The sequence below is a fragment of the Phasianus colchicus genome, chromosome 5, assembly GCF_987193195.1.
Source record: "Phasianus colchicus chromosome 5, bPhaCol1.hap1.1, whole genome shotgun sequence".
Taxonomy (NCBI): domain Eukaryota; kingdom Metazoa; phylum Chordata; class Aves; order Galliformes; family Phasianidae; genus Phasianus; species Phasianus colchicus.
Genome location: NC_143440.1, coordinates 39,493,548 through 39,512,671, shown reverse-complemented (window position 1 = coordinate 39,512,671; position 19,124 = coordinate 39,493,548). Strand labels below are relative to the sequence as shown.

The following is a 19,124-nucleotide window of genomic DNA, read 5'->3' as shown; positions in this document are numbered from 1 at the left end:
GGAATGGAATTCTTAGAATTCTAAAATGGCTGGAGTTGAAAGGAACCTCTAAAGGTCATCTAGTTCCAATATTCCAACATGGCAGGGATATCTGCAACTAAATCAGATTGCTCAAACTCCCCTCTAGCCTGACCTCTAACACGTCCAGGGAAGCGGCATCCACAACCTCTGAGTAACCTGTTCCAGATTCTAACCACCCTCATGCTAAGGAATTTCATCACTATATTTAATCTAAACCTACCTGCTCTTAGTTTAAAATCATTATCCCTTGTCCTGTCACAACACAGCATGGTTAAAGGTCTCTCCTCATCTTTTTTATTCGTCTCCTTAGTAATTGAATGGCCCTATAAGGTCTCCTTGGAGCCTTCTCTCCCGTAGGCTGAACAACTGCAACTCTCTCAGCCTCTCTTCACAGGAGATCTGTTACACCCCTCTGATCAATTGCACAACCCTGACCATTTTTTTTTTGACACTAAGAAGGCAGGAAGCCCAGAAGAATAATAAAGTGAAAATTATTAACTCATGAAATAAAAACATCAACCCCTGAATTCTCTTAGTGACTACAATAGCTAGAACAACCATTCTAGCTAGAACACCCCATTCACACAGATTTCAAATAAGAAAAACTCGTGTTTTTTGGGACTTGATATTCATCTAACGTTCTCGCTGTGCATACCTGATAACCTTGTTTGTGCTGCTCTAGCTTTGGTACGACATCGCCGGTGCTTCCTTAACTCCAGTGAAACAAGCTTTCTCTCATAAAAGAGAGAATGAGAGTCTACAGCTTCCAGATTCATATCCAGCCTCCCATTAAGATCTTCCCTGGAAAGTATAACAGAGAGACATACTTAAATGCTCTTTATATTTCTCTTTCTGATGGTACAAAGAAACTTGGCCGATTAAATTTCTTCAAGAAATGGTTTTCTTGACACAGGGCAAAAACAATTACTATCAGTCCAGATTTGCTCCATTTAAAGCTTACAAAATTTCAGAGCAAATCTTTCAAGTACTTCACAGAACATCAGCTCTCAAAAGCCCCAGACTCATCTATCTACTGTCATACTTTCACAGCTCAGTAGCATCTCTCCAATATACAGCAGCTCAAGGCACAATTAGTAAGGAAAACTGAATTGAACAGTATGAGTACAAAACAATGGAGGGAGGAGTTCAAAGAGAGCACATGGACCTGAACCCTGTCTGAAAACCTTTTATGTAGACAGCTTCTTCTTCACTGTTACGTCAGAGACAAGAATTTTAATTAACACAGTCTGGGTGGAAATTGTCAGTCTTTCTACAAATTCAGTAAAGGAGAAGAATTTCAGATTCTTTAAGAGAAACAAACATGCTAACTTTCTACCAGTGCAGAAAGATCCAGCAAAATGTTCTTTATAATGTAAGTGTGAATATCCGCAGAAAATTTCCATTGCTCCATTTACCGTTTGGAACTAGCAAAGTAAATACATATATGAAGTTCTGAAACCTCACATATTATGGAATCTTTTAAGAGAGCTCACGGACTGTACTCAACTTTACAGCAGAAATGCCAGAGTAGCAAGCCTAAGAGGAGTGATCTGAAGGTCCAATGCAACAAAAACGTTAATTCTTCTGATGTTGGGACACGGTTTCCTCACTGCATTTACTTAATGAAATTGGTTACGTAAGGTGTGAGCAACACAATTCTTTCCTATTTTGATTGGTTTGGGGTCAAATAGGTGTCGATCCAGGACTTAGAAAGCAAAGCTATGGAAATCTAAATTCAGAATAAACTTTAAAACTTCAAATTATTTAAGAAGCATTTACCGAGATCTTCCCGTGAAAAAGTCTCCTTTCATCTTGTCCCTAAAAAGGGAACAAGGGCAAAAATCACCCTTCATTCTTGATCAGCATCTCTATTTAAAAGCCTCAAAAATCTTTCATATATAAACGAAAAGATCAAATTCATAAAATTTCTTCTTAATCCTATCTTAAAGGAGGATAAAAGACTCTAAAAGAGGAATTGTGAGCAGATGTTCTAAAAATAATGCTTACATTTTTCTAACTCAAATGGGAGATGTCATTACTTACCACTAATCTCTAGAAACATCCCTGAAATTACACAGCAAAGAATCTTACAGCGCAGTCTTACCTTTCTCCTGTAGTAACTTTACTGCAGAACTCAGATAAGAAAAACCGTGGAAGAGGATGGATGCCAAACACACAGTGAAAGTGCATAGAGCTCTCAACTGAAGTTCAACTAGCAGCACAAATCAAAGCATAACCCAAGGAAAGAGGCATCAAATCATGCTTGCATATGCCAAGAGAGAGGGATACTAAACCTCCGGAGTAAATTTTCAGTGTTCACATGTGGGAAAGTTCTGATAGGAGTTTAAATTCAAAACAAAAGGTAAACAAGGACCATCTATAATCTCTTCATGAAGAAACATATGTGCTTGGAGGTTTTACATGTCTAGAGTCATCTCTTTCCTATTCCCATGCCTTTTATGTATTGTCCTCTTTACCCCTGGATTTAGAACCAAGACGTGTAAGAATAAGAAAAATCTCCACAATAACCAGCACACTAGAAAAGTGATGTACAACTATTACTACCCTTTATAAATCACAGATTGATATTTATAACATCGGATAAGTGAACAAACAACGTTTTTCATGCTGTGTGTGTCCTTTGTCTCCCTCCCAAACTCAAAATCATTCTACCTGTCTTGAAACAGACGTGTAGCCAGCATGTAGTTCATTGATGTCTTGTATTCTAAAAAGGATCTAGAAAAACAAAATAGAGGAGGTATCAAGGTAGAGCTCATCATATTGAAAGACGTTATATAGAAAAAAAGTAATCTATAAAAAATATCCCAGAACAAGTTGATTGAGACAGCATGCTGTACCACAACAGAAAAGAGGAAAGGAGGAGAGCTATCAACCCTTAGATGAAGTTACTGATGAGGCAAGAGGCATGAAGAAGGACTGTACACTGGAAAGAAGGGAAAAAAAAAGCATAATATAGTATCACTCACTCCTATATAGAGTTTATGGCCCAATGAGAAAGCACACAGGTACACAGTATATGCAGCTGTAGGATGTAAAAGCAGATAGCAGCAGTAAGTTATTTAAAGAGAAGACATTTTTATTCTGATAGAAAAGCAGTATCAGTATCTATGAAACAATATTTAATAGCCTTCTGTAAGGTGCAATTAGAAAAAGTAGCAATAATAAACAGTAATTCTACCAAAACCGTCAGTACACTCCTGACAATTGACCACATTAAACTACATAACACAGAATATTTCTCAACACAAAGCATCAGTGTAACACTGAGTCATCCTAATGGATTTTGATATTTACCCATAAAGGTCCCACGTTAATGGGGTAGGGAATATGCGGATGAAACCTCCTCTCCGTTCATTCTCATCTCTCACTCGACGAAGAACTTTTATCTTGGAATAAAAATTAAAGAAAGAAAAAATATATAGCCAGCAAAATAGATACAATGGAAAAAGAACCCTAGAAAAATCCGTCAACTTCAGAGCATAAAAATGATATCACTGCAGTCCTTGGGGTGAGCTGGGTATGTATGACATACATCCTTACGTATTTTTATTTTGTGTTTAAATTCCAAAAGGAATCTATCATGGCCTGGGTTCATATCACATATGCTTGGCACAACTAAGGGCAAGAGGCAACCCCAACAATAAAACTCAGCAGTTCTGTTTCCAAAAAAATTGTACTTCTATCATGCTTTTCATACATTTACATGCATTTTGCTCTTTGCTGAGCAAGTTAACGTGTATGGAAAGCATGGTGTGAAAGCCAAGGTAAATAAAAGATATTTAGTAGCCTACTTACCTCTTCCATGGAGAGACCTAGCACAGAGCTTCCTTGCCTTCCTGTTGCTTTTTCCCTCCCTGAGGACATGAAGTTTTTCATTTCAGCATCACTGGCAGAAAGAGGACGGGTACGCTGCAGAGACACAGTGCAAACACAAATCTTTCCCTTCCTCTCACAAATTTCTTAATTTTTTTTAAGTTACATTCAAACCCCCAGGACTCAATTTCCAGCAGAATCTACAATCTAGAGGACTACAGCCAAAATTCAAGCTTCTGCAGTTCACTCTTTAAAGAATCTACACCCTGGTGGGTACCAAGTGTGAGTATTCATATTCCTAGTTTTTAGCAAAGCAGGACAATTCAGAAGTCACTGCCAGTATTCACATCCCTAGCCCATTCAGGGAAAGCATAAGACATACTCAAAAGCACCCTCAGCCCCTGAGCCCAGAAAGATCCATGCACAAAGGATAATAAAGCCAGTGTTCACATTCATAGTCCCCCAAAAAGCACAGGGGTTCATACATCAATGGTATTAGGAACATGATTCTCTGTCCCTGTTCTGTATTCCTAGCATCGCAACACAACTGCAATTCACTGATGAGATGAAGTTGCAGGAAAACTTAGCTCATCGTTATGCATATGTAAATACAAAATGCAAATTCACATATGTATGTAAATTGAAAGAAAAGCGATGAGAAGAGTTGCAGAAAATAAATAATTTTCAAGATAAATCAATCTGACGAGCAGTTGTGATGAATTATAACAAGGAACAGGAATACAAAATATCTCCAGATTAATGGGATTATATGCAGGGTGCTCTGAAAGTAAGGCTTTTTACTTCCATGTAAACCACAACAGACACAAAGAGTATAAGAACTCCATTTGGTAGAGCAGATTCTTAGCTACAAAACACTATTTTTCAACATAGTCACAGCCATTAGATACACTTTTTTTTTCTTTTTTTTTTTTTAAACCCACAATGAACAAGAGGCTGCTTGCCACTCTTGTAAACATCTACACCAGCAGAGGTTACCCACTGTCACTGCTGCCACTGCTGAAATGCACCACTGTGCTCAAATTCACTACTTCGTCTCTATAAACCTTCAACAAGCATTGATAAATGTCAGTGGGAGCCATTTTTCCCCTGTGGAAGAACTCAGTTCCACATCTTTGCTTCATCCACACTTCTATGTCAGACACTGTTTTGTCAGACTGCTCCTCTGCTGCCATCAGTCACACAGCAAGGTTCAACCTCTACTGCCATACCACCATCTGCATCTGATGTTCTGGGCCGACGTCATAAAACAGGAGGCATTACTTTCAGAGCAGCCCTTGTACAATCTTAAAATTCCAGCAAGACTGAAATCTTTTAAAACATTCTGAAGTTCATTTTAAGCTTGTCTTAGGCCCATTTCAGATGAAATGCTTCTGGAGATTAAAAAAAAAAAGCATTTAAAGTTCAGCTCAGAAAGTCTCATGCCTTTATATAAAATTCAAACTATCTCTTAGCAGTACACCAAACAAAGAATGTACTAGAGAGCCTTCTTATTTTAGAAAGAAGTGAAAAACACAACTGAAACCTTAACTGGGAAAAGTCCAATGGAATAACCCATACTGCTCAGCTAGAAATCAAACTCATAGCAACACCAGATTTCATTTTTATTTGTAAGAACCACTTGAATCAGAATTGAATTCCAGTCTCACTTCATTATCAATTGCAAGTGGCTGTTCAGAATTCACAGATGAAACAACCACAACAGCAACAAGCATTGCACTAAAATGGGTTATGCTCTGCAGTGACAGGCAGAGAAAATTTCAAAGAAAATTGACATTGCCATTTATTCTGAAATATGTTGTTAATCCTAATGGAAACTGGCTAAATAGAACAAAAGAGAGTGAGACAATTTGAATGAGAGGTAACAAAAGCAAATAAAAGTGTCAGTACACAAACATGTTTGACTGATGCTCTTAGACTAATACCCTCCCACTTAAGGCCATTTCTCTTCGTAAACTTTCCTCTAAGCCAAAAGCACAGATTCAGCAACTTCCTCCTTTAATGCAGGACTCTGCTATAACACAGAAATGCCTCCAACTACACAAAATTCTTGCTTTTGACCCAGCTTATCTTTAGCAGCGTAGATAAATCCAACCACTTTGATTTAATCTCCAAATTCTGCAAGCATCTCTCGTTCCCACATCATGATTTTCATTATACTAATCACTGACAGCAGTTGGCACAAAGATCTTTCCTATTCTCTGTGAAACCTCATTATTCAGTCAGACGTTTTTCTCCCAGTCTTATCTTTTCTCATAGCCTCAGCTAAACTTACATTGAATGACCTAAAATGGCAGCCCATGGAACAAATTTGGATCTCAAGACAATTCCATCTGTGCTACCTTCCTTCCTGCTGGGAAATCACAGAAAATTAGAATGAATCATCACTACTGTGCTAGCTCATGAAGCCCAGCAGTAAAATAATGACTACCAAGTTCCCCACACAGCCAGGTGCTTAGAATTATAATCTAACACTGATTCATCCATATGGATTGCATGGAGGGTGCCAAGACTATTGTACAAGGTAATGTCCAAAATGGCATTCTTTACATTGGTGAAGGAAGCTGAATCAAGTCAAGTACTTACCAGTCGGGTGTTTGTTGGCTGGGACTGTGCAGACACAGGACGCTGCAAGAAACACACAAAGGGAAAAATAAAGCCTTGTACTCTTCAAAACACTATCATCCCTGCCTGCACCGCAGAGGAGCAGTGAGTGCCCTAAAGCAAACAAGTATAACTAAAGTCCAGAAAAATAGCTAACAGCTTCTATCACTTTGTTTCAGATCATGCTCACATCCACCACAAAAACATCCTACTCCTGTTTCAGAATACAGCACTAACCCTAACTCAGACATGCTCAACAATCATTAACAATGCATCTGGACATATGCATAATTTCCAAAAGCACACACACACACACACAAACTCTTTAAATGGATGAAGTCAACTCTCAAGATCAAAATTCGTATTTTTGTAAGATAAGAGCTACCTAGAAGAAAATATCTATTAGCTATTTATTAAGAAGAAACAGATACTGCCAAACAGAGCTGTTAACAGAATGGATAGAGAAAAAAATAGTAAAAATCCTGACATTCCAGAAGCTATTTCACTTAAGTATCCACACGTTATTCCAATTTTTGTGGAGAAACAAGATATTACTTAATGTTCTAGTACATATGCAGAAACATGATCAGTATGTCAAAAAGTACCCAATATTACTTAAGGATTCATTTGGCATCAGGTCTACAAGCAAGACCAGTTTGATGGCAGAAGTATGACTGAAAAAAAGCCATTATCATAGGAGCTTAGATTCTTCTTGCCTTTGATGGTATTCAGGCTGCTTTTTTCCTCTCTCGTGCTCAAAGGTGTAAGAAAGGATTCTCAAGAGATATATGTATCATTCATGGTCGTGCTACTGCCAAGTTTGTTTCTATAGTTAGTCTATACAAAACATGCCAGTGTTCATTTATTGCATACAATTAATTGAAATGGTTTCAGTCCAAATCAACAAGTTACAATGGAAACCACTCAACTGTTGGTTTCTCCAGAGGAAGAAAAGCTCAGAGAGACAAATCAAATGAATTGCACAAGAAATCTGCAGTCCAGTCTTGAAAAACTCATGAAGCATTAGTCACTGTAACCATCTTATGATCCAGAATATTAGTATCAGGCTTTCTTTCCCAGGAAGTGATTTTTCTGACGATTAAAGATGGCCTATGCAGACAATTACAACTCAGAAATCCTGAAGGAATTTTAAAAAATAATATAAAGTAGTCTTTGCAAGCAAGAGTAGGTACAGAAGTACAAAAGATTCAACAGCATCTGAGATAAAACATACATCAAGAGCAGGCTACAATATTCTTGAAGCACAAAGATCTACAAATGTAATTACTCACTGGATTTCCACCTCAGTTCTTAAAGCAGAAAGCTATTCCCAGTAAGCACAGGTGAAGCAGACAAACGTCCAAAAAGAAAATTTGGACTTATCTGGTGATTAGTGCTCTACCATATGAATCTTTGCATTTTTCAACTGTCCAGGCCTTAAGATTCATTTGTAGCCCTCAAGCAAAATTAATCTATAAAACTTAAAACCTCCTGAAAATTCAATGTTTTCTAACAGCTCAATTTTCTGAGACTACAGAACCTTGTTTCAGATAAAAGATTTCAAGCAATCATGATCTGAAACAGTTCTGTAAGAGAGAAGGTCACTTCCTTCTTTTGGAGTGGTTCTTTCTTTATCTGACATACCCACCTGCCATAGAGAGCCCCTTTATGGTGAGAGGTATCCATAAAACTGACCTTAGAAGATTTGGGCTCAGACAGGTTGAGACAGGTGCTCAAATGTCACCTCACCAACTATTCACCCCTCTCCCTAGTGACTCAAAATTTCAAGTTTTTCAAGAAATGCTGCAATTTTTATAAATTTTCCCATTACCGAAATGGGCAGTGTATTGGTAATCTGTCAATGAATGCAAATGACTTTTTATTTTGTAACTGAACTTGAGTTAAACAGCCATTCTGCACATAACTCATAGGACAACATACAAAAGCTGCAGAGAACACCCAAGATAGACTTTTTGCCTACTTTCCTCATAAGAAATTCATATGAAAATTCGAAGCAGTTGGGGGATCTCCCTGCTTCTTGTGGTTGCTCCACTCTCACAGATATTTATGGGACCCACATGGTGGCAGAAGACACCTGCTCTTCACCATTACAGTGCTCAGAAAGTGCTATCTCAGCAGAAAAGGTAATAGACAATCACAGAAAGCCACATGAGGTGGCTTTCAAGGATCCAAAGGAAAGGAAAGGAGAAATTCCACAATTATATGGGTAAGAAGTTTTAAATTGCAAATGCAAAACCCCTTTCTGTCAAGAGAAGAGAAGAGAATGTCTTCTAAGACATTCATAAAGCTCTAGGATTCTGGAAGCTTGTTGTTCACAATAAAATGGAAATAGCCATGCAGCCATAGCTCGCCTGCATCCTGAGGCTTTTCTGTAGTTCTAACGGAAATACAGATAACCCCACCTACTGAAATGGTGTGAGTTGGAAGGCACCTAAAATATTATCTAGTTTCAACACCCTTTCTAGGAGCAGCTAGGAGCATCTTCCACTAGATGACGTTGCCCAGAGCCTCATCCAGCCTCGCCTTGAAGACCTCCAGGGATGAGACATCCACAGATTCTCCAGGCAGCCCGTGCCAGTGTCTCATCACTCTCATCGTGAAGAATTTCTTCCTAATGTCTCATCTGAATCTACCCTCTTTTACAGTGAAACCATTATCCTTTGTCATTTTGTTACACTCCCTGAGTGTAACCCTCAATTTCTCACCTTTTAGCCAAATTCAATGAGAATTACTTTACTGCTACCTTCCTCAGCTCTGGCACGTTGAAGTCACTTACCTGCAGCTTCTGGTATGGATTTCTCCTGACAGACTCAGATGAATGATAAACAGTCCGGTTTGATCGCTGGCCTGGATCTTGACATACAAAGCCTGTAGGGATCAGGACATCAGTGAGAGCTTATAGACAGGTAAGCTCTGAAACACAAACCTAGCATTCCTGCTAATAGTCTCACTCTGTACGTACATAAGCTTCTTGACACTGCTTATGGATCAAAAAGGATGCCTTTTTTTTTTATGCCTAGCATTGTATAATTCCAATCTTTGCACATCACATTGCACACTGCATTTGGAAAAGAAAACAAAGCTCACTCCAGAAACAACTACTTAAATCAGTAAGTTGGGCTGCTGAATATCACATACAGGCTCCCTCCCTCAAACAGCTGAGCAGTCTACTTGATGACAATTCTATCGCTTCTAGCAATAGAGGCAGGTTGCTTAAGTAACTGAACCAAGATGTACTACCAATGCCTAAAGGTGCTGTGCACTAAAAAGTCATGCAGTGTTCACAGTCTTGGCTCCATTTCTACAGAGCATAAACAGAACTCACACGTTCAACCTCAAAGTACACATATACTGATTCTGAGCACTAAACAAAAGCCAATTGCTTAAGACAAAAAGAGTATGTCTTAAAATATCCAAGTTTCAACTCTTAGTATCGCCTAAACACAAACAACTAGATTATTCACATGCTAAAGCTGAAATGTCACGTATAACTTCCCAGTGCTAAACACAGTGGTTCTCCTTAACTAGGATGTTCCTCTGTTATAGTCATCTAATAACCTATCATGCTCTCTAATATGCAGCTCATTAACATACTTTTTATCATTTTTAGATGAGATAAAGATTCAAGAAGCTCTTTGTTACACTCACCTACAAGGGTGAACATATCTGAGAGCATGCTTGCTTTGATCTTGAGGTCCAAAGGTGCATCGCTACCCCACATACAACAGAGAACAAGCAGAAATATTTGTCTGGTATTCAATCAGAGAAATACAACAGTAGACAAGATCCACCGTGGTAAAATTGCTTTGCATTAGATTCTTAACCTAGATGTAGTCAATATGCAAGGAGGCTCACACACATTAGGTAACCACCAAACAGCAACAGATTCACCTATTTATGTTTATAAACACTACATCTATTGATTTTTTTTTAAAGTTTACACAGCTTTTGTCTTCCAATGCAGAAATGTCCAATCTTATTTTACTTCTGTTTATGCTGCATTTCATAAAATAAATGTTTCAGTCAGAATTCTCAAAAAGAAAAAAAAGAGACAGCAATCTATGCCTTTTCCATGTAAAATCATGAATCAGATGGGTTAGCTCTAATGCATGGGAAAAATCAATTAGCGAACATGAAAGACATGAACAGATCAGATAGGAGACAAGTGATATATATCCATAATTTTTCCAATAGACATCAATGAATAAAATTCAGATTAGACAAATGAAGTTAGATTTCTTGGGAAGCAGAAAAATCAACCACTTTTTACAGTACAGTGAGAGACAGTAATAAGTTGGAGAAAAAGACTGGCAATCATAAAGCAAGGCAAAAGATGCATACATGAGGTAGAGTTTTAAAATGTAAAAATAATCCACTGTGTACATATGAGCACAGACCAACAGGCCTGGAAATTAAATACAGTGGCACCTGTAAACTAAATGGGTACTGTGGAAGCTTCATTAGAATATAAAGGTCAGAGTAAGGGCCAAGACAGCACTCATATTTTGGATTTCAGTGTAAGAATACTAGACCAAAAATGCAACCCCAAGAATACATTTGCATACACAAGTCTCATAATGTATACACTCTGCATATGCATACATGAATTTGTTTGCATACACAAGTCTCATAATGGCTGAACTCTGCTTTGACTCCAAAATCTTAAAGTATCTGCTTGGCCAAACAGATTGAAGTCCTACACAATAGTCTGGAGAGCTTCAAGTTTTTTTCTATGATGGGAGATTATGAAGTGTTAACAACAATGATGGACTGTAGAGGAGAAAGAATTAAAAAGAAAATGGAATCCCAACTGGGTTCTTTCAAAACCTTTTGCTGCAGTGAGTTTATTTCTGCAAAGGGAAAAGCAAATAACTGTTCCGTCAGCTGTTAGCAGTGGAACAAATACATCACAGACCTCAGGAAATCATGCTGTCCTAGGAGCACAAGTTGCAAGGCTGACCATCTTCAGCAACAGACCACAGCCTCAGCCTGGAAATCACTTACCAGGCCAGTGATGGGGATAGGTTCACTTCCAACAGCCAGGGCTTAAGAGTATCATCAATAAGGACATCAAAGCCATACAGCTCTGAAAACATAGCAAGCATTGTAAATTTACATTGCAGCACCTTTAAACATCTAGAAAAACTCAACACTAGTTTATATCAGGTCATTTCTATCTACATCATTTATGTGAAATCCAGCTAACTCTGTAGGGCTGAGTAAGTAACATTGGAAAAGTAGGAAGCTTCACTCCCTCAGAATTCAAATTAAATGTACTCTGTAAGGAAAAGAGAAAAGCAGAAAATGAGTCTAGGAAAATGTTATATAGAAAAATTAACACACTGCCATCCACAAACTTCAAGTCATGCAGAATTTGTTTTTACACAGTTTACACAGGGCTTTTTTCATTGGACCCCAGAAACAACAAAACTTTTCATCCCCACATTAATTGTTCCAGTCAGCTACAGAAAATTGTATCTTTCGAGCATCAGCATCTTTCCAGTTCTTCCTGTATGTTTCTCTGCAGTATCCTCACAAGTATAAAGGGGTGTTCTCCTCTGCAGCTCCTCCAACATAGATTACCTCCCACAACTCTTTATCTCTTTGACAGTTTCCCACTTTACAGTAAATCACTGTAGGAATATTAGCTTCTAAAATGTCTCCCCTTCATAACATACTACATCTGCTAGATGTGTTCTGTGCAGGTCATAATGAAGCCAGCTTCCCTTTCCAAGATGGATTTTACTGTTTTGTTCTATACACAAAATCTCTCTAGTTTGGACTGAGTTGCAAGAAGACAAAGACAACTGTAAATCAGAAGTTGGCACTAATGCAATTTTCTCTTCCAGCATTGAGAAACGTATTTAATGACTCTGTGTGCAACTTATGCACATTTTTTCAAAACACCACGGAACAGGGTATTGGCAGAGAAGAAGGATTTCCATGGAATCAATTGGTTCCCTAGTTCCTGAAGTGGAAGCTGAAGAATTTATTTGCCATGCTGCTTCCCTTAAACTCTGCTGCTGGCCTTTTGTCGCCTGCCTGATGCTCATGCTGGCTCCAGGGAACTGAACTGCCTGACAAGATCTTCCTAAGCGGAGATCTGTATGAGAGCTCAAGTAGCTTATGATAGGAAGATAAAGAGCTACAGGGAGGGACTTGGAAGAGGAAGAAATGGCAGTAGGATTTGAGAGTGTTGCCTGCTCACTCTTCTAGACACCGTAGCCAGAGAGTGAGTAGAAAGCAAAACAGCAGAATTAAGGAGTTGGTTCATTCCAAAGAAATGAGGCTGAATCTACATTTGGCTCTCTTGCTCCCAGACTGGAAAGGCTGCATTGTAGGAAAAACGAGGAGGTTGGGATTATGGGAGTAAACGTTTACAAAGCATTTTGTCCAAAAGAAACCTCTGATGCTTTTAATACGTTATTTCAAAAGACAATTCCAGGTTTAGTGAAGACCTGTGACTATTACTGCATGGTACATTCCAGTGGACAGGCAGTTCATGCCCAAGACAGAGAAGCAATGAGTGGGCCTACAACAGCTGCTGGCCGGCAACCTCTCAGCTCTAGTCAGGAAGCAAAGCATTTTGTTTTGACTAGCTTACACTTCTTTCACTGCTGGCCATTCCCTCCCTCCCTTTGCAAGCAATCTAGCTTCCTCTGTCTTTGTCATTCTATTTCACACCTTGCTGCCTCCCTTCAATTGCTTTTTAACCCTCCTTGTTTCCCACCCCAGTAAATCCTAATTACTCACTCCCTCAATCCACTGTTGCAAATACATATAGAATACCTTTTGGTTTTAAGTTGAGGGAAGGGAGATTTAGGTTGGACATCGGGGGGAAATTCTTTACAGAGAGAGTGGTGAGGTGCTGGAACAGGCTGCCCAGAGAGGTTGTGGATGCCCCGTCCCTGGAGGTGTTCAAGGCCAGATTGGATGGAGCCCTGGGCAGCCTGGTCTAGCTTTAAGTGGGAAGGTTGGTGGCCCTGCATGTGGCAGGGGGGTTGGAGATTCGTGATCCTTAAGGTCCCTTCCAACCCTGGCAATTCTGTGATTCTGGCCAATCCTTGGCCAATCCTGACTAAACTCTGCTGGTAATTCCATTCCCTTTTGAGTACTTTGTTCATCAGGACAGTAGAATCCTCAGGGCAACACCATTGGCTTCATTTCATTGATAAACACAGGTATCTCATGTCACCTGCAGTGCCTTAGAGTCTCCAAGCTAGACTCCACAGACACTCCACAATGGTTAGAAGTCTCCTAAGCCATATCTGCAGTGCCTAGACAGATGTGTTTGCTACTTTAGGGCGTCAGTAGCAAATTATCATCCACATTCTGACAAATGTATCAGGTCCCCATACTGGGCAAAGCACAAAGGGTTCTCAAGTCTGGCTGAAATTAATTAGGAAGATTAATTACCTATATTCACAATTATAGTAATGTCTTCTTGGCATTCTTTCACATGTGGAAAATGCACAACCTTGATTAAAAACAAAAGTAGTAACCTCTCACTTTGAAACTCAAAACTATATGTAGGCAAGCTCAAAAAATGTAGAATTGCATAAACATAGGAAAGGCCAGAAGTATAACCTCTGAAATTACCAGTTTCAGCAAGACTGACACTTTCTTCTGAGTGAAGAAAAAGGCCAAAAGACCCGTTGCTGCATCAAGCTGCAGTAACAGTAGATTTACAACAACTCTTCTTGCACCACTGTTCTTATTAAGAGAGAAGAAGGGGAGAAACTACGATACCAAGTTTCCACAGTGCCTTCTGTCACTCCACTCACCTCGCTGCTATGATCCACAAAAACGTTTCATCCTTTCAATTTGCTAGATTAAAATTACATCAAGAGGTACTGGCTATTGCCAAGATTCAGCAAGAACAGCCTCTATCCTCTCATTCCCATTAAGAGAAATCACTGAGACCAGAGCATCCCAATCCTCCCAAGAGAAGTGCTAGCTTTAGACTGAAGTCTAAGACCAAACAGTTCAGTCAGAGATAAATGTTTATTTTTTAGTTTTTAATGAATGTCATTATTTAAAGAGGAAGGCTTGACAAATTTTCTCAAGCTTTTGGTTCTAGTAAACTACCATATAGTCAAAGTTTGGCTTATATTCCTGCCAAAGACTGCACTGGTTCTCCCTTTTAGAAAATATTCCCAAAGAATTCGCTATTCTCTGTTAAGTCTTGCAACCAAGTCACAAGTAATAGCTTGCAGCGCAAACAATGCTTTCATGATTTTGCTCAGAATAAGCTCAACTGCTAGAAGGTCACTGTAATTCTGGTCCTTGTTCTCAGCTCACTAAGGAAAGAGCAGCAGCTTTATTGCAGACGAGGTTTTCTGCAATTTAATGGAGGCAACCTGAAGTTAAGAAGTGACACATACACACGGAAAAAAGTTGCAGAGTATGCAACTCTTCTGCTTTTGCAACAAAGACATTGTCTCATTTTAAACGGGCACATCTGAAAAGACACTCCTACTGATTTTCAGCTGAGCTCTGGCTTCTACCTCAATCCATTAGAGACCACTTACAGCTACAAAGTGACTGTAGTCACACAGTAAGGAGAACAGTGCAGGGACAGACTAGCTCCTACTGAGTTATCACTAGAAGACATACTGCTCAAATATTTCTTACCATTTAGTTTCAAGCTGATAGTTTCAGTCAAATTTGAAGATACACATATACTACAAAAACTACCTTAGTACATTATAATCATCATTAGGAGACCCATCCAGGATGGTACAATACTCCTGAGACTGATGGGAGGCAGAAGATGCTGAGGACAATCTTCTTCAGATTCAAAATGGCATCTTTACATACTGGCTTTACAGCAAAGACTGACAGCAAGGAGATAAAAGTAGAATGGATTAAGCTTCACAGAAAAAGAATACGTGTGGGGAACAGTTGTTCTGCTTTGGCTTTGTCATATATCTTAATCCAGTTTCAAAGATGAAAACACATGCATGTGGTATATGTAAGGCTGACCTAAGCTTCCAGGCAGGGACTTTCCTAGAGTAATATCAAGCAAGCATGCGCAGAAATTCCTTAATAATCTCCAATTTTCATATCCTTCAAAATTCTTCAAAGATGAGGCCAACACCATTCAATACTAAAAGTTGTTAGCACTCTCCCAAACAGATTAATTGCTACTGCTAGGAAAACTAAGAGTTCACAAACAACGGTAATGTAGATGGTTGAAGACTGGTGATTAAAAATGAATAAAGGCTTTTTATTCATTTAGCTCACCACACAAGTAGTACAATCATTTACTTGCTCTATCCTGTCTTGATATAAATGAGATTAGAAGCATAAGTCTGATCTATTTAGCCTTAACACAAAGTAGAGGCTAAACAGGACATTCAGTGCCTTGCTGGGATCATGTACATTACCCTACCCTGCCTTGCCTTCTTGATTGCACAAGTGCTCAACAGTGTCACTGCTGAGTTGACCAGAGCTGGGAATGAAACACAGGACTTAATGTTTTGCTTCTCCAGGCTCATATGGCACTACACAGGATACTGGTATGAGTAAATCCTGCTCTCAGCTGTCTTCATTTCGTCCACCACTAAACAATCCTACACAGAGTTTTCAAATTGCTTGAAAGCAGCTCACACTGTCTTTTCTAGTCCACCCAGAAGTGCCTACACCAGAAGAGAACAAAGCAGTCTTTAATCTGCTTGAGCACATGTATCCCCATTGCATCTCCTGTTCACACTGGTATGTCTTTCAAAGTCAGTGCAAAATCCAGTTTTTATTTGAAGAAGGCTCCACCAGTAACCAATAGCTCAACTGGTTAAGATTTTTTACCTGCAGCTTAATTTTAAATAAGAAAAAAAAAAAAAGAGTGCTGAGTTCACATTGTTATTACCAATGCATGAAGAAGGCTGCAAGGAAGCCATGTGGTACTTCACAACTTTATGATGCAATTCAGAGGAACAAAACTACTGAGCATCCAAAGTCCTTTGAGAACCAATTATTAGTAAAGTGCAGTTAACAGCTCACACTACATGGCTAAAAGGGAACTCACTACAATCTTTCTGCAAATATTCAGCAGCATGCCACTTTGACATTAGAAAGAGAATCACTCTGACCTACTACTCTCACTTTTTATGCAAGCAAGGGTAGCTGGAACCATACAGACTGCCTCACCAGTCTTGTTTTAGAACATGAAGAAGCCATGAATGAAGTCTCTTCCCTTAAATCTAAAAGACAAGTATATCACATTAAAAGTTTATTGCAGGAGTGAAAAATCACAGCAGAAGATCTAAATTATTACAGAAATAAAGTGGAAAGCCTAATCTAAGCAAATTAAGTACTTATGATACAATTTTTTATCAGGAAGGTGGTAACTGTGCTGGAGTCCTATCTCCCACAACAGCATTACAAGTACTGGAATAAAATCAACACATCAAGTTACTCGTGTTTATCGATAATATTTTGAAATAAGGCCTACATCTGTATCTGTACTTCAGATACATGTTTTATAAGTGTGAGGTACTCTTTAAATTATCAGCCTCTCTCAGGACACACATACAGTTTCATTGTTCACAGCCCAGAGGGAAATAAAAGGCTCCTCGGAGCATCTGCATGCTAACTTGAAATCTTCATTCCCAGTTTTCTTCCTCATGTTAACAGCTACTAATTCAACCATTCTGAACATTTCCAGCGAGAACAACTGCCTTTTTTGTTTGTTTTTTCAACAGAGTCAAAAAAGGCACAAACAAAGTGACACAGGGATGAAGAAAAAGCCATACAGCATGACAAGGGAAGCTCAAATCCTTGGGATAAGGACCACCACTTAATTGCGAGGGAAGGTGGCAGAAAGTATAGAGCTCTGGAAATGCCTCAGGCTCCCTAGGGAAGCAGCGTGGCTCCTACTTAAGCTCTCTTTCCTGGGAAGCTCTAAATTTATGTTTACATTGAAAGAAATGGAACAAAACAGTTTATTTGTGGGGGAGCATCTGAGAGGGTGGTTAGTGCAGCCCTGGGGAGGCAGCAGGAAGTGGGATAACCTCAGAGCCAGGCCCAGCAGAAAGTACATGAGGAACATGAATCTCCACATACACAGCTCGCTGGAGTCTAGAGACACAACAGAGAGGAATATAGGAGGGGAAAAAAAAAGAGGTAGTTAAGACAGTTTTTTATTGTTTGTGTTTTGTTTTTTAATCTAGCTGTTGATGTTTCTGGAATAGATCTATTACTTCACTGAAAAGACCACCTAACTCAAGTCCCCATGTATGCTAAAGCTCTCCAACTTTGAACAAAGGCATCAGAGCTACTTTGGGGAAGCTAAGAACAGAGAGGTAACTTAGCAGGTCACTAACATATCAGCCATGTGTCCTCCTTGGATTTTCACCACCCCTAAGAATCCAAACATGACAACATTTATATTAGAGTGTAGAAAGCTATACAACAGTAAATATTCAAGTGCAATGCAAAGACCACACAAATGGAATTACCTGTCACAGCTAGTTTAAACATAAGGCCCAACAGCTAAACATAGAAGCTGAAACATTCTAGAGTCTTCTCCCCTGCCCCAAGACTGCTCCCTTGTGTGTGCATCTGCGTGAGCAAAGGGCAGCTAAGAGCAGGAGGAGGCCTCTTCAGGGAAGGTTGGGAAGCAGCCACTGGAAAGCAGGAGAAGGCACACTGTGGTACCAGCCGCTGCTTTCTGGACCTTTTCCCAGCATCTGCTGCCAGCGAGTTCTCAAAGCCCTTTGCCAGCACATAGTTCTGCATCCATCTACTGCCAGAAATAAGCTTCAACGCCGCCCTGCGGAACTCTCACACAAGTACAAGCCCAGAAGCATTACCAGCACTGTCATTCCAGGAACTGCATTACACATCTCTTCCTTAGCCATCAGACCCATGTAGGACTATAAATCAGAAGTACATTGAGCCATCTAGCCCAACAGAAAGTATTAAGCACTCTGAAGGGATATTTAATTATCCGTAGCCATCCTTTGCAAGGGCTAGTGGGTCAGTTATTTCAACTTTCCAGCACTTCTCCAGTTGCCTTTCAAATCACTCTTCATCATCCTCTTTTTTAGTATGAGACTTTCATGAATGATGCTGGCACAGCAGCAATTGCAATTCAACAACCTCTGGCCCCAGAGGCCTATAGTGAGCTGAAAAACAGAATCAGGCTTCCTTGCAATAGGAAATGCAAGCTTCCCTATAGCACTGAAAAGATGCAAGTTTCAAACAGTCAAAAACCAATCAACACAGATGTCCCCAGTTCCTTACCAAAGCAGCTGCCACGATGTGAAAGAAAAGTTTTACAAGCTGTAGCAATGGCCAGCTCGGCAGAAACTACGGTCTTGATAATCAGGTCTTCCACACTGGCCATCAGTGCTGAACAGAGGGAAGAGAAGGGGAAAAAAAAAAAGTAGACTGTGAAGCAACACACCATATCTAGAAAAACATGAGTATTTAGACACAGAGACAGATACCTTTGTGAATCAAAGTTCATGCGAGCGTATGAATGACAAAGCAATCTTTGGAAATCCATGCAAGCAGTAACACATACATGCATTCATAACCTACTGCAAAAATGGTCACAAGTGAGTATGATACAAGAGTATAAGTACAATGCAAGTAAGCAGAAACATGTGGCAAGCACATCA

At 39.4% G+C, this 19,124-nt stretch overlaps 1 protein-coding gene across 1 annotated transcript in view; it reads right to left on the bottom strand.

Annotated features, from left to right (window-relative positions):
* The window catches only part of TTLL5 (tubulin tyrosine ligase like 5), a 122,699-nt gene that overhangs the window by 79,772 nt on the left and 23,803 nt on the right, over positions 1 to 19,124 (bottom strand). Inside the window, 10 exon segments of the mRNA XM_090141395.1 lie at positions 677 to 822; positions 1,801 to 1,839; positions 2,695 to 2,757; positions 3,337 to 3,428; positions 3,838 to 3,951; positions 6,460 to 6,501; positions 9,275 to 9,366; positions 10,147 to 10,208; positions 11,503 to 11,584; positions 18,745 to 18,852. Of these exon segments, the coding sequence (XP_089997521.1) occupies positions 677 to 822; positions 1,801 to 1,839; positions 2,695 to 2,757; positions 3,337 to 3,428; positions 3,838 to 3,951; positions 6,460 to 6,501; positions 9,275 to 9,366; positions 10,147 to 10,208; positions 11,503 to 11,584; positions 18,745 to 18,852 (840 nt within the window).